This window comes from Papilio xuthus, unplaced genomic scaffold (genome assembly GCF_000836235.2).
Source record: "Papilio xuthus unplaced genomic scaffold, Pxut_1.1 DF827680.1, whole genome shotgun sequence".
Classification (NCBI taxonomy): domain Eukaryota; kingdom Metazoa; phylum Arthropoda; class Insecta; order Lepidoptera; family Papilionidae; genus Papilio; species Papilio xuthus.
The window spans coordinates 7,228,162-7,242,314 of record NW_013530969.1 but is presented as its reverse complement, the minus strand read 5'-3'; the positions used below and the strand labels follow the sequence as shown (position 1 = coordinate 7,242,314).

Sequence of the window (14,153 nt, the reverse complement as noted above, 5' to 3'; positions counted from 1 at the left end):
GGGGCGGCTAGCTGGGCAGGCGGCGCCGCGCGGCCGCACGCCCGCCGCCGCACTCCCACGCCGTTGGCTACCTGGATTAAGATTGTCGTATTTTATTTATTTCCTAATGAAATGTGCAACAGTGTCGGTAAAATAAAACAATGAGAATGTAATGTACGTGCCTGTTGTCGTGCGGGTGCAGCACGACGCGCTGGTAGTCGCGGCGCGCGAGCTGCTGGCGCTGCCTGCTGCCCAGCTCGGCGGTGCCGTCCCGCGTTATGAACAGCTGCAGACCTGACGCTGCAACACGCACACGTACATACGGCTCAGTAAATAACAATAAAGTTAATACAGAATTAATGGTCGATTCTTTTCTATCTGACTTTGAATTTGTTTGCGTGACATGAGATGAGATGAGATGGGAGAGCGAGGTGTAAGAGGATGTACGTACTCTCTGCGGCGTCGTCGACGGCGTGCTTGAGGTCTGTGGCGGCGAGCAGCTCGTCGATCAGCGAGTCGGGGTTGACGCGCGTGTTCTCCACACGACACGACACCGCGTGCTGACCACACACAAACAATATTATACATAATGACATCGCTTCACTATTGAAATGAATCATCAACAACAATGAGTTAGTGTAGCAGTATGTACCTGCACGTCGTCAGGCGGCGGGGGCTCGCGCGGTGCGTGCGGTGCGTGCGGCGCGTGCGGCGCGTGCGGCGCGGGCTGTGCGGGCGGCGCTCGCTTGCGGTTGCGGTCGCGTGCGGCGCGCGCGCGCTCCAGCGAGCCGCTCTCGGAGGCGGAGGCGGTGAGGGAGCCGGACGAGGGGTTCCTGTCGGATTACCTCTCTCTCGTACAAAACTCCTCTCCCTTGTACACGTGTGTAGCGACAACTATAACTATATAATTACAACTACCGAAGATCACAAAAAATAAGCTTCATAAGGCACGAGATTAATGTATTAGTGTGTTTGTCATCTCTCCCTTGTCCAACACAATTTTTATTGTTTACATTATACTGATCCGTAGTAAAATCCTTCTTCGAGAAATTTCTTCGTAAAATAAAAAATCATTTTTTGTGGCACTGGCATTTAGATTTTTACTAAGATTTTTAATTATTTTTACTTATTATAATAAAATAAATAACACACACGCATAAAAAACAAATACACATATGCATGCACATACATACACAGAAACAGCAAAGCTCATGCAAAAAATAATAAAGATATAACTTTATTTACCAAAACCATATTATGTAGAGCATGCAACTTTAAAATATGCAAAACAAATATCTAAATTGTCAAAAAGACTACGGTCAGGCTCTCGATTATACGAAGGTTTGTGATTTCTTCTTTGTTTACATGAAGAAAGCAAAGTCGTTGTCCGGCGACGTTGCTCCACATCTAGTGCGGGCAGCCAGCCGGTGGAATAAGTGACACTATACAAGAACAGATCATCCAAGCCGCAACGAAAAACTGAATCACTAGAAATGTGAAAATAAATCCAAATAATAATAATATGGCAACTGTAGCGACACCAACAGTTACATCTGATCATCTGAAAGGCGGGAAGCGACGTGGACACGAACAACATCTATGACAAACGTGAGCAGAGTGTGTGCGTGTGTGCGGGCCGCGCTGTGCTGCGTACACAACTACTGTGCGTGTACGTGGTATTGATGAGTTCAACACGTCAGAGGTAGACACACATATATCGTGTTAAGAAGAAACATTAAACTATTATATTTGTAGGAGTTATTCCAGCACGTTCTGGTCAACGAACAATATCAAAGTAACCGTAACATTTTATTATTGAAATCAATGTTTTTCTGTGTTACATATAATTTATTTTTAGTGAAATGAAAGATTTAAAAGTTTGGATGAGGAATCCAGTGGTAAACATACATGCACAGTGACAATTGTCAGCCCGCAGTGCGCGTGTGTGTGTGTGTGTGTGGGGGTGTGTGTGGGGGGGTGTAGGGGGGGGGACTGACCGCGCGGTGGGGGCGCGGCGCGGCAGGGAGGTGTCGCGACGCGCGCCGCACGCTGCGCACTCGGCCGCCTCCCGCCTGCGCGCACGCACTCGTTACGTACTCGTTAGGCACGCGTCGCGCCGCCCGCCCGAGGGCGAGCGTCGTGCGCGCACACAGTGCACATACATATGTATCGTAAGGGTCCGTTGGCACACACCGGCCGTAGAGTCGTTCTGTTCACACAGACCGGCGTAAATTATACGCTTAGAGTCGACCGATTTCATATAAACCAACTGGAAGAAGCACAGCTCGCTTAAAGCGGCTCAGCTCGGAGCCCAACAGATGCTCTTCTAAAGCGGTGTAGCATTAATACGTAGTCGAATCGTACCATTAGTACGTAGTCGAGGCCGTCACCGGGTGCGGCGTCCGTGATGCCGGAAGAGGAAGCAATCGGAGCTGATCCCTATCTTTGTTTCAATCGTATAAAACTATTTAATTTGCGATCAAAATCTGGTCTCTTCTTCGGTCCGGTCTGTGCGAACGGACCCTTACCCATTTTTTAACTCTTAACAACATGTACAGACACAATTTGCAACAAAATGTCTACTATTCGCGGCACTCGGAGCAGACAACGACACATTATACTTTTATACAGCTAAGCCTGTATTCAAATATCATTCACGTATATTTTTTATAAAACAGATATTAATTTATACACATATACAAAGAAAACCATTTCCGTAAACCACCACCATACCATACTCAATAACAGTAGGAAATAGATCCATAACAAACAAGTAAAGACGCAAAAACAGACAGAAAAAAGAACATAAAGATGAAATTACTCCCACAACCTGTATTAGTACGCGGCGGACATTACTCGATGCGGAGGGCGGTAGTGAGGCAGAGGAGGGCGCGGGAGGGCGGCACTCACCTCGTGTAGTCGGTGTAGCTGTGCCGCAGGACCTCCACTTTGCGAGCTCTCTGCGAGGCGAAGGTGTTCCTTTGTATCACATCCGCGGGGGTATCGTTCTTGGGCGTGGAGGTCTGGAGGTCCTGGTCGAGGTGGTGGTCGAGGGCGTGGTTGGAGAGGCTGCGGAAGCGATGGCGCACGTCGATGCGGTCGGCGAGCTCGGCGTCCGCCTCGGGGTCGGAGGGGATGCAGTAAAACTCGTCCTCGATGCAGCCCGACAGTCTGTTCGCGTTGGATACCAGCGAGTTCTTGCGGTGCGCGAGGGGCGTGAGGAAAGGGAAATTGGTGAACAGCTCCTCGCTTTTCCTGCTTCTGTCGAGCAGCGCGGGGATGGTGTTGAGCGACTTCTGCTTGAAGATGTGGAAGTTGGCGAGCGGCTCGACGGCCGCGCTCACCAGCGCCGCCGCGGCCGCCTTGCGCTTGTGGTCGAAGTAGGTGGGCATGGCGAAGGTGTTCTCCTCGAGCAGGGTGGAGTCGGGCGTGCGGTACTCCTCTCCGGCGGGGCTGGCGGAGTGCGGCGCGTGTCGCGGGATCACGTCCGGGGGGCCGGTGAGCGTGGTGTTAGGCGTCAGGTAGAGCTCCGAGGTGTCGCCGACGAGCGTCTTCTCGAGCAGCAGCTTGGCGAGCGCGCGGCCCGAGTGCCTGCCGGAGGGCGAGGACGCGGGCACGTGCAGCGTGCTGCCGCTCGTGCAGCTCGTGCTGGTGGTGCAGGAGCGCTCGACGCGCACACTACGGGATCGGTGCCGGGCGGGGGAGGGGGGAGGGGGATGAAATAAATTAATAAAGCCAACACAGGCGGCGGCCTCTCGTTAGTCACGCGCAAGACGAAGACCGAGAAAGAAGCGTAAGATGTGTGCACAGGCCGCCTCCTCCGCTCGACCAATGTCCGCCAGCTCGCGCGCCCCGCACCCACATTCGCATCCGACGGGGCTCATTACGATACATATTTTTTAATACATTATTATGTATTATATTATGAAGAAAATTATTTACAAATATTATATAATAAAAATAAAAACTATCCTGGAAAATAAATTATAACTAAATAATAAATCATTGTACGGAGTATATCACCTAACATTTACATACATTCTAATATTTACTCGTTTTAAAAATAAATATAACAAGTGAAAATAGTATAACAGAAAACATCTGGGATTAATTTCCTTGGCCGCTGTACCCGATATACTGTCTGCTCTAAAATGTGTAGCGCCTGTTTGTATGCGTGTGTGTTGTGTTGTGTTGTGTTGTGTCGCGTGAGAGAGCGCACCTGTTGTGGTGGCGAGTGTCGCGAGTGTCGCGAGTGTCGCGAGAGTCAGGCGCGCACTCGCCCTCGGAGCTCTGGCGGGAATGCGCAGACGCCGCAGACACCGAGCTGCCGTACCCCGAAGCCTGCATGTTATGGTTATATTTATTTTATCGGACTTGAAGGATTAAGCTATAAACGGAAATTTCTTAATTTAAAATAACTGCCGCCGCAGATTTTGAGGAGAGGAGGAATAATGTTACGAGAAGGTCGTGTGGTGACAGACTACACAGAGTGCAAAACAATAAGGATGTGAGCGCACCTTGCTGCTCATGTCGCCCGACGTGTTGGAGGAGTTGCGCGAGTGCGTGTGCTGGTGGCACGATGCGCACGTCGCCACGCCTCCTGACATCGCTGCGAATAAAAACAAATGTTACTAATTAACTTTACATTATATCGAATATTTATGAATGTATTATAGTTTATTCCCTAACGTACAGCGGGACTCGGTCATGTCCCTTCCTTCAGTGCTGCTTCCTCGCAGGTTACGTGAAACAATCCAACAAAGTATACACTATACATTTGTGTGCGTGAGACGTACCTGTGAGGTCCGGCGCTGGCGGATCCTCCTGTTCGGGCGGGGGCTCACAGGCCGCCAGTGCGGCTATCGTCGGCGGCGTCGCACCCTCCGACACTGGAACTGTACAATCCGAATATGAATAAGGTCTGTCAAACGTCAACTTTGCAACGTCAATGTGCAGGCGAGGACTTACCGTGAGGCTTGGTGAGGGAGCCGAAGCCGGAGCTGTTGGTGGAGCAGGCGCAGTCGTCGTCGGGCGGCGCCGCACTCTCCGCGCCGCTGTCGCCGCCCTCCACCGCCTCCTGCTTGCGCTCCGGCCTGCAAATCACACAAATCTCTCTACATGATTGCATAATGCTGGCAACGCTTCTATTCTCACCGTAACGATATTTTTGGTCAAATCTATTCGATTTCGAGTTTAACAATTATTTACAACGTTAGTATGTGCGTTACTTACACTTTGAATAGGGGATCGCCGGATATCATATTCATTTTGATGCGCAGGCGCAGCACCGAGTTGTCCTGGCGGCGCCGCGGGTCGTAGCCCTCGAGCAAGCAGTGGCGCGTCGCCTCGCCCGCGCCCGCTAGCTCCGCCAAGTTCACGTCGCAGAAGCCCAGCTTCTGGTACGACCGCCCGCCTGAACACGTCAAACATTGATAAATGTTAACAACGCGAAATAAGGTAAAATAATATTTCGCGATGCATTTGTTTATTTTTTGTGTAATGTGCGAGAGATGACGGCGGCGTGGTGTTGCGTGATGTGGCGTACCCTTGCATTCCTTACGCACGGAGACGCGCAGCAGCGCGGGCTCCAGCACGCCGGTGTTGGCATTGGCGCACATCTTGCATACGAAGGAGAACTGCGCGTTCCACCGCACCGAGTGGTTGCACACCTCCTCCCTGCAACGTACACACAATCTCATACTTATCATTGTATTACGTGTATTTCCCGACAATTTTACATTTGTTTCCTCATTACCACTTGCAAATGGAAACTTGTTATTAATTTGTTAATGGCATCGTAAATTTTATTTCTAGGCCGAAAGCAATTACAAAAAAATAACTGATATATATGATTTCGGCTATGGAAAGTTTAAAAATAATCGTATGTATTAGGTTGATGCACACTTGTACAGGGGAATGTATTGGGAAAGGAATTCGCTCGGCCGCCAGTAAATCTATCGCGGATGCGCTGCCACTTTCCATTAACCCGAGACCGACCGACCTGATCGGCGACTCGGAACGCGCTAGTATCGAGGGGAGCTCATTGTCAAGGGGCAGGGGGCAACGACTGAACGAGAGAACGATGTGAATCTCCTCTTTTTTGAAGTCGCTTTAATAGGAAACACAATCGGTAAAATTACAGTTGTAGAACTAATGCATTTATGTAAAATTGTTCTTATCCGTCCGCGATATCGTCCTCTATAGCGGGCGGTGGGGTCAGGTGGAGTCAGGTGGGGTCAGGTGGCGACCTTAACACTTCATTTATTCACAAGTATTTTATTGTAATACGGATAAAGTTTTGTCAGAAGCATATCTGCAAAATAAACACCCGTACTTACTGTTATATTCATGTGAATAATAATATTACTCGTGATCGTACAAAAATAATCCAGTCATTATGTAGCGATAAATTATGACATTTATTGTATTGTACTACTGTCAGTTAGGCGTGTGGTGTAGTGTGGTGTGATGTGGTGTGGTGTCGGTGCGAGGCCGCGGCACGCACTTCCGTTGCCTAATGAGCGGTAAACCCTGCCCTATTGTCATTATTAGGCTATCGGCAGCTCTCCTTATCGTGGAAATTAAAATATAATGTAATTCACTCGTGTTCCTGTATAAAGTATTTCTTGCTCAATCGTTATCAGTTTCGGTTCGAGGCACAGCATGGTGTGCTCAATAAAACTAAGTGGATATCCAAATTAAAAGCTGCAATTTTTATGTATTACTGACAACATTTAAGGTAAACTTAAAACTCCATTGGAAGCTGGAAATACACGTTTACTAATATTTGACATAGTTGTTATGTGTATGTATGCAGATACATTAGAATAGTGTAAACATGTAAAGCAACTAACACAAAAAACGGATGAGCAGTGGTGGTTATCAAAGCTGTTTTCTTTGTGTTTGTCAAGTGTTTCTATTTTGTTCTTCATGTAGTGACAAGTGCGCCGCGCCGCGCTGCAGTCGCAGTGTTGCGTAGCGCTCCACGTGTGTGCCGTGGCCTTTGTTGCCCACGCACTATGCATCATTCCCATGTCCGCCCCCACATAATATTTGTACATCATTTATTAAGTATTGCGAAAATTTGCAACTACTTGCAAGTCATGAGTTAAATCTCTTCATTTTCTAGTAAATTGGTGTTCATTTGAATATTGAAAATGCACCGCGTGTACAGAAATAACGTTAGACACAAAATATAACATGATCACGTCGGAGGTGAAGAGGATTTGTATATGTGTGTAACAACGGTCCTCTGTGTCATATTATAGTACACCTAATTACATTGTTGGATTACGGCTTAGCTAATGAGATTTTAAACGGCTACCATACGCTACTGCAAACATTAAAAATAAGGGGCTCGTGTCACCAACATTCGATTAGTTTAGGTCAACGCATGACGGTCTAGTTCTAAGTCTTGGAAAATTTAATAAAATAATAAAAGTTGGTAATAGGTAAGGCTTTTATTTTAAGTTTGGTGATGATCGATGAGGGTAAAACACGTTGAGAGTCTAAAACACGTTGAGAGTCTAAAGCTGAAGAGAGTAATATTAAATATGTATTTATAATATAAAACAGATAGGATGGCTATGATGTTTAAATATGGTTTTGATTTGCGCGCCCGATGCGAGTGGCGAGAGTCGCGGCTAACTGCGGGCAGCTGGCGCGGTGTCAGGTGACCGCGCCGCCACATGCTGCGCCCGCGATCCGCAACTATTCAAGCAGATGTGCCTTTGGGCCCCGATATATATTTTAAGAGTGGTAGAACCCGCTTTAACATCTTCGCACGAGTTGGCCTGGTTCGCCCGGTGAAATACCACCACCACACAGAAAACAGGAGTGAAGTGGAAGAAATTCTGCGTTTCGTGCGTCCCGGAGGCCTAATTTAGTCCTCTTTCCCTTCCCACGCTTTTCTTATAAGGAAAGGATGGGAAGTGGAAGTGGACTTTCCGGATGAGAGGATGCATGGAAAGGGAAAATTTTTTCTTTCTGTGCATCCTCTCCTCCGTCGATTAAAGGTAGGCAACGCATATGCAATTGCATATGTCTATGGGCAACGGTCACTTCGCTATTTCAACGATTTCATGTGGCTGCTCGCTCGTTTGCCGCCTTCTGATAATAAAAAAAATACCCGATACTATCCCAGATTAACCATTAAGATAAAAGCGAATCAAACATAAAAATCTATTTACATATTCCTACTAATCTGCGCTAGTAATAATAGTAGTGTAGAGAAAATAACAAGTTGTTGCGATGCGAGATGCGTTATTGTTGTTCCCGGACTTTCCTTATCGTCTCTGTAATGGCGAGCTGGGGAGTTATTTGCGCGCAGTTTATTGACCATCGACACGCGCTGCTCGAATGTACCTTCTTGTAGTATACGCGTACAATAGCTTAAGACGTAAACTTTTCTCACTGCACTGCTTGGTTGATGGATTATGTGAAACCCTTAATGATTTTCATGAACGCCGGCGCACCATATTCTTATTTCATAAACGAGACAATCTCTGGAATATTAAGCAATTTTTTGGACCATTACGTCAAAAAAAAATTACTTTATCACTCTATAACATTATGAGTTTTTAAATGTTTTAAATCAAAGAATGATGCACCAACAACCCTGAACATTCCAGGTAGTCATAATTCTGTGTAAGTGATGCTTCGTTTTGGCACATTTGTGTTGTGTACGTCACCCCGCCAAACGTCAGCCGTGGAAACAAATTGTGTGATCTCATTCCGTTTTATTTGTATCCAGTAAACGATGAAAAAGTCACACATTAAGATTATACGTGTTACAGTTTGCCATATAATTAGCATACTGGTACACTGATAACGACCCTGTTAACCCGGTGTTCGTTTAATTACTATAATATAATAGTGGGTTTTACGGTAAAAGATTAGGAGAAAATAATCTCATATTTGGAAATCAACAAGGAAACTGGAAAATATTTTTAGTGCTTTTAAGTTTACACGCTATAAAGATGTAGCTCGTCTCATAAGCAACAAATTACAATGATAGCGTATATGTGGAAAGGCATTGGTGCTGGACCGGCCCGCCTCGGCAGCTTGCAGCTTGCAGCTCTGGCAGCGCGCCAACACTCACCGACGCTACTCCACTACCCGCGCTCCACAACTTATTTGAAATAAAAATTATGACAGAATTAGCTCTACAGATATAGTTCCAAACGGAAGTTCTAAATATCCTGTTCTTTTAACATAAGTAATTTTTTAAATTTTTTATAGAAATATAGTGCCAGAATTTTCGAATATCGATATAGAGGCCACCAAAATGGTGTCATCACGTCGGGATATGGCCAAATCAAGACCAAATAAAATTTACACAAAGTAAACCTATATTAAGCAAACCTTAGTTAAAAAGAACGAAAAATCATATTTTTGTGTTAAACCGCTCGGAATATTTGATTGACTTCTTGATGAGGGAGTGCACCGATGTCAACGGCTCAGCGGGTGGCGGAGTTCCCTGGGTCGTTTCCGCCTCATCGCTGCCAAGTTCTTTTGGCACGCTCCACGTAAACGTTGGAGTATGGGCGAGCATCTCTCACCGAACAAACTTGACATTGAACAATATTTTGTGATGAAGTGTTCCAAATCGTACATTTTAGGAAAAAGTTTCTACTATTTTAGTAGGTATGAATACTTATTCAACTTAGTTTATAAGAATATATTTTCATAACATAACATAGGATCAGAAGATTGTTGCCGGAAATTGAGTATTTGTCTGCACGGTCAGCCCAGTGACTAATAACGTACTTGATTGTAAGACATACATATTTAAAAGTGATAAGATAAAATTAATGTATATATTTTCATTTTATTTTTACTATTGAGTAATTGTATGTTGACTCACGCGCTAACTAGCGCTTCCAGTGTATGGCATAATACATATCTCATGGATTTTCAATAGGTACGAAAGATGAGCAGCAGATCGGTTTGGTGAATCGTCGATTGTTTAAAAATAAACACAAGGCAAAGTCTGATAGTCGGGTAAAAGTCTAGTTTAAAGTCGAGTTTCCGAGAAATTTCGTAAGGATTTTTTACGACAAAAGCGAACATATCCGAGCGATGTACAGAAATTTGCATAAATTCATCGCAAACGAAGTTAATCGTCAATCTTCGGTATTGTTTACTTGAGCACGACAAAAAATATCGTTTCCATTCATCCATCTTAAAGGAAGACATTAAATAGGTAAGTATGTAAAATTTTAAATTAAATAATGCGGGAGTGAGAAGTGTACCATGACTTAACGAGCGGCCAGAATTTGAATACCTGCTTAAACGGAAGTTCTGGCTTAGATGCGTAGCACTGTGTCAAAGCTTCGGGCCCACATATGTTACAGGACCTACTTATCGTTTTGTGTCTTATCGGTAACACTTTCGTGGCTCGAAGAAAAATGAGGCATCTATGTAGTTGGATAAGTCAAACGATGTTTTTTTTGGTTTACTCAAAAGATAAAAGCTTGTTCAATACTAAGTTTAATTTATTACAAACATGCAGACAGTAATTCTTCGACATTAGCGAATGAGTCATCCTATATTGCAGATTTTAAATAGAGAAAGTATGGCCGTGAAGATTATTGTATGATAAGTGTGTTGCAGTTAAACTGACAAAGACTAATTGACAAGGCGTCAGCTAGTCTCAAGCTCTGTACGAGAGATATGTCGTGACGTGGGTGGATGCTGCGAGGGCGAGGGCGACGATGACGTCCTTCACCCGCGCGCGGCGTGTTGGTTGCAAAGCATCGATTAGTGGTTCATTCACAGCTAGGCTGCGCGGTGCAAGCGGCGCACTCCACTCATGAATAGAACTCCCCTCACCAATACGTACGCACACTTATTTTATCTGCTATTACTTTCTAGCTATAAGTCTTCCGTATAAATAAATAAAATAAAAAAGTAAGTCATTGCAAAAGCCGTAAAAGTTGTCAAATAGAACTCATTTGATAAAACAGCATAGCGAATACGAAACTGTATATTAAACAAATGTAAACAAGAGTAAATAACTTGAAATAAGTAATTCTGACGTAATCGAAAGCGCTCTACTCTTCCAAACAATACCTCGTTTATACTTACACTAATTATCAGATCATGGTAGAAAATTTAAAGAGCTGCTACTTAAAGATGGACTACTTCTTGGCACAGGCACTAAGCTACCGAGGTAGGATACAAGTTATATCGCACAACGGCATGCTGCAAGACTTTATTTCAAACATATGATGTGACGTAATTCGCTCTCATTGTTAAGAATAGGCGCGATGGACTTTCCTCAAACAACTCGCAGCTCGCGAGGGCAATACACGACACGTTCGTGAATCATAGCTTAAAATGATGCTAACATCTGATATTATCGCCCTCCCACCACAGAAGTGAAGTAATAGACTATAATTTAAGTTAATGAAAATACCAGATAATAGTGTTAGCATTTCATTTTCCAATGTTACAACACCGACAGACACAATGACGTGCTTCAGCGCGATATAGAAGTGATTATGTATTACCATACAGTTTATAAAGTTGTAGGAAGTACGAACATATTGCACTTCCTAATACTTTAGCAGATGTGGCCGTGTTCGCGTTCAATTACCCGGAGTTATGCGTCCGTTGCTCTGTGTATATGCTGTGTGTGTGTGTGTGTGTATTTGTTCAGCGCTTTGTGCTCTCACCACTCATTATCAATATAATCTGACCGGATCACGTCACAACACTGATGAGATCACCGCACATGCACATCGCGTTATTCAAATCAAACATTCACGCAACTCACTGGCTGCGAACTGACAACATTCAACATTTTTACAAAAACTTTACGTATAGATATATTGCTTTTTAATGTTTTCCTTCAACCGAGTGCCGAGAAGCCGGCTCGGCCTCAAATCGTGGGATGTTTATTACCGGATGACATATACTGCACAAGTTATATCATAACGCTGTAAATGTTTGCACAAGCATCCGTCCGTAGTCTTCTTCCCGCTTCACATGACGTTTGACTCGGCGACTGAAACATCAACAGAACTCATATTCGTCCGGGCGGGGCTGGGAGCGGCGCGGCCTAGTTTCCGAGCTACAGTAAAAGGGAACGGATAAACAGTGGTGTCGCGTGCAACTCGTCAAGACTATAGCTATAGGTATCGGCAGCCAGCACACTGGACAGCGAGCAGCACAGTTAGTGATTAGAAGAATTGCTAGAAACTGTATTTGGGACATAAGAAGAATGTATTATATGTATTCAATTATGGTTTGAATGTTTGCGTTAGTACAAAGTTAACCAGTAGTCGGTTCGCCTGGACGAGAATATTAACAAAAACAGTGTGTGCAGTTGGAACTGTTATGTTTGCCGGTGTCGTGCTGCGCTGCCGTGCGAATGTAAACCGATGTGCCTCGTACACTGTATATGGTGACCGCGGGAGTGTCGCACACTTCCGTTGCTGTTGTTGATGTATTCCTACTGTTTTTTATTACTTTGCAACGACGCAGTGATGATAGTGTCCAGTCTAAATCAAGAGTAATTCGCATATCATGTGTCACTTATGTTAGCTTAAGCCTAATAAATAATGTACGGTGATACGAATTTGTATTGTAAGATTGATACTTTTTCTGATCAAATATCAATAGGCGTTGTGTCAATACAAGCGTCGCTCTGTGACATTAACGTGCACATCGGAGCAATCGATAGTGCGACGGCAGATGTCCGATGGCGTGTCATGAAAGAGGCGACGTTTACGCGCTCCTCGCCACATGTAGGTTAACGGCGGCCACGTGACTGCCTCTTCAGTTACCATAAATTTGTCAATTACCGCTGACGCAGTGCACGCATCTCACGCGTTTAGAGGTTCTTAGAAATAAACAGCTTTCGAAACTGTAGGCGAAAAAAAAAATACTGACTTTCCAAGAGATCATTCTACTTGTGATCTGCCAAATGAGTATAGAGAACAATATACACAGACATCCGTCAACAAGGCGATCAGTTTCCGGTAAGTCGCGCGCCGCTCGCAGCTCGCAGCTCGCAGCTCGCCGCTCGCAGCTCGCCTCGTTATCTTATTGCTTAGATAACCTTTCACTTATTACTAAATACTTTACACATTTGTATGACAATTAGTGCTTTGTCATCATTTATCTTCACAAGACTTTGCATAAGCTCCATTTAGAAGAAGCGTCGTTTAAAGTCAATGATACGACGCGCGTATATGATCTACGAATTACTTTTAACACTATTAAGGATTAATAAAGAAACTTTGAGGAGGCATACCGCTACTTGTGTGTTGAGCTCTGACGCTGCAGGAAGGCCGACCTCACGGGCGCTGGCGGTAAGGTCGCGGGAGATGACGTTTGCATTGCGATTAAATTACGTGTGCCGTATGTTCAACTGTTATGTTTATACAAATAGAAGCCGAGACGGAACGAGCGAGCCTTGTGAATCACTATGACATAATAATCATAATAAGGTAATGGATTGTTGCATACGCTCAAATATGCCAAAGATAATTGTTAGATTTGATTTACCAAGATTTACTTATTCTTTTCGTAAATATAGTCCTTATCAAGACGTTAAGCAATGGAATGGAAAGACTATACCGAGAATTTTGAGATTTATTTCATCGCAAATGCGAATGTCTAATTTCTACTCTGATAAACATTGAGTACTTTTTGATATAATTTTTGTGCTGTGTGTGTCAAACATATTTTCCCCATACTGTGCAAGTTAACACAAGTGGTACAGTATACACAAACATAAGTGTTGACGCAATCTCACACAAACTAGTGGAACATCAAACGCTGTCGATTCTTTTGATCGGCGCAACAGCTCGGCGCGAGCGACTTATAAACCTCACTATTTCGGAATAACGCTAGTAGTTTCACACAAACAGACATTCATTTAAGCTAAGAGTGATTTAAGTGATGTGGCTTTTGATGTAACGTTTTGTGTTTCAGCAAGAACACGATCTCTAACGTATTATAATCATAGATCAGTCGCTACAAACAAAGTAACTTTCGTTATGGACGAAAAACAAATTTAAAACACAATCATTATGATATGAAATGACAGTTTAGACAAGAATCACTAAACTTTTAATTAAATCACAAAAACTAGAAGCGACGTAGCATTATAAGTGAGATTCCCTGAAGATACACAAATAGAAGTGACTTCCGCGATCCCGCGC

The 14,153-nt window shown here is 44.4% G+C and overlaps 1 protein-coding gene across 1 annotated transcript in view; it reads right to left on the bottom strand.

Moving 5' to 3' along the window:
• Nucleotides 1–77: 77 nt before the first annotated feature.
• Nucleotides 78–14,153, bottom strand: part of LOC106117232 (uncharacterized) — a 39,945-nt gene continuing 25,869 nt past the window's right edge. Inside the window, exons 4-13 of the mRNA XM_013311424.1 lie at nucleotides 5,525–5,655; nucleotides 5,212–5,392; nucleotides 4,948–5,072; nucleotides 4,776–4,874; nucleotides 4,497–4,588; nucleotides 4,199–4,320; nucleotides 2,890–3,657; nucleotides 632–812; nucleotides 431–539; nucleotides 78–279 (exon numbers count right to left, since the gene is read on the bottom strand). Coding sequence (XP_013166878.1) covers nucleotides 104–279; nucleotides 431–539; nucleotides 632–812; nucleotides 2,890–3,657; nucleotides 4,199–4,320; nucleotides 4,497–4,588; nucleotides 4,776–4,874; nucleotides 4,948–5,072; nucleotides 5,212–5,392; nucleotides 5,525–5,655 — 1,984 coding nt within the window. The 3' untranslated portion in view covers nucleotides 78–103. The remainder of the gene's footprint in view (nucleotides 280–430; nucleotides 540–631; nucleotides 813–2,889; nucleotides 3,658–4,198; nucleotides 4,321–4,496; nucleotides 4,589–4,775; nucleotides 4,875–4,947; nucleotides 5,073–5,211; nucleotides 5,393–5,524; nucleotides 5,656–14,153) is intronic.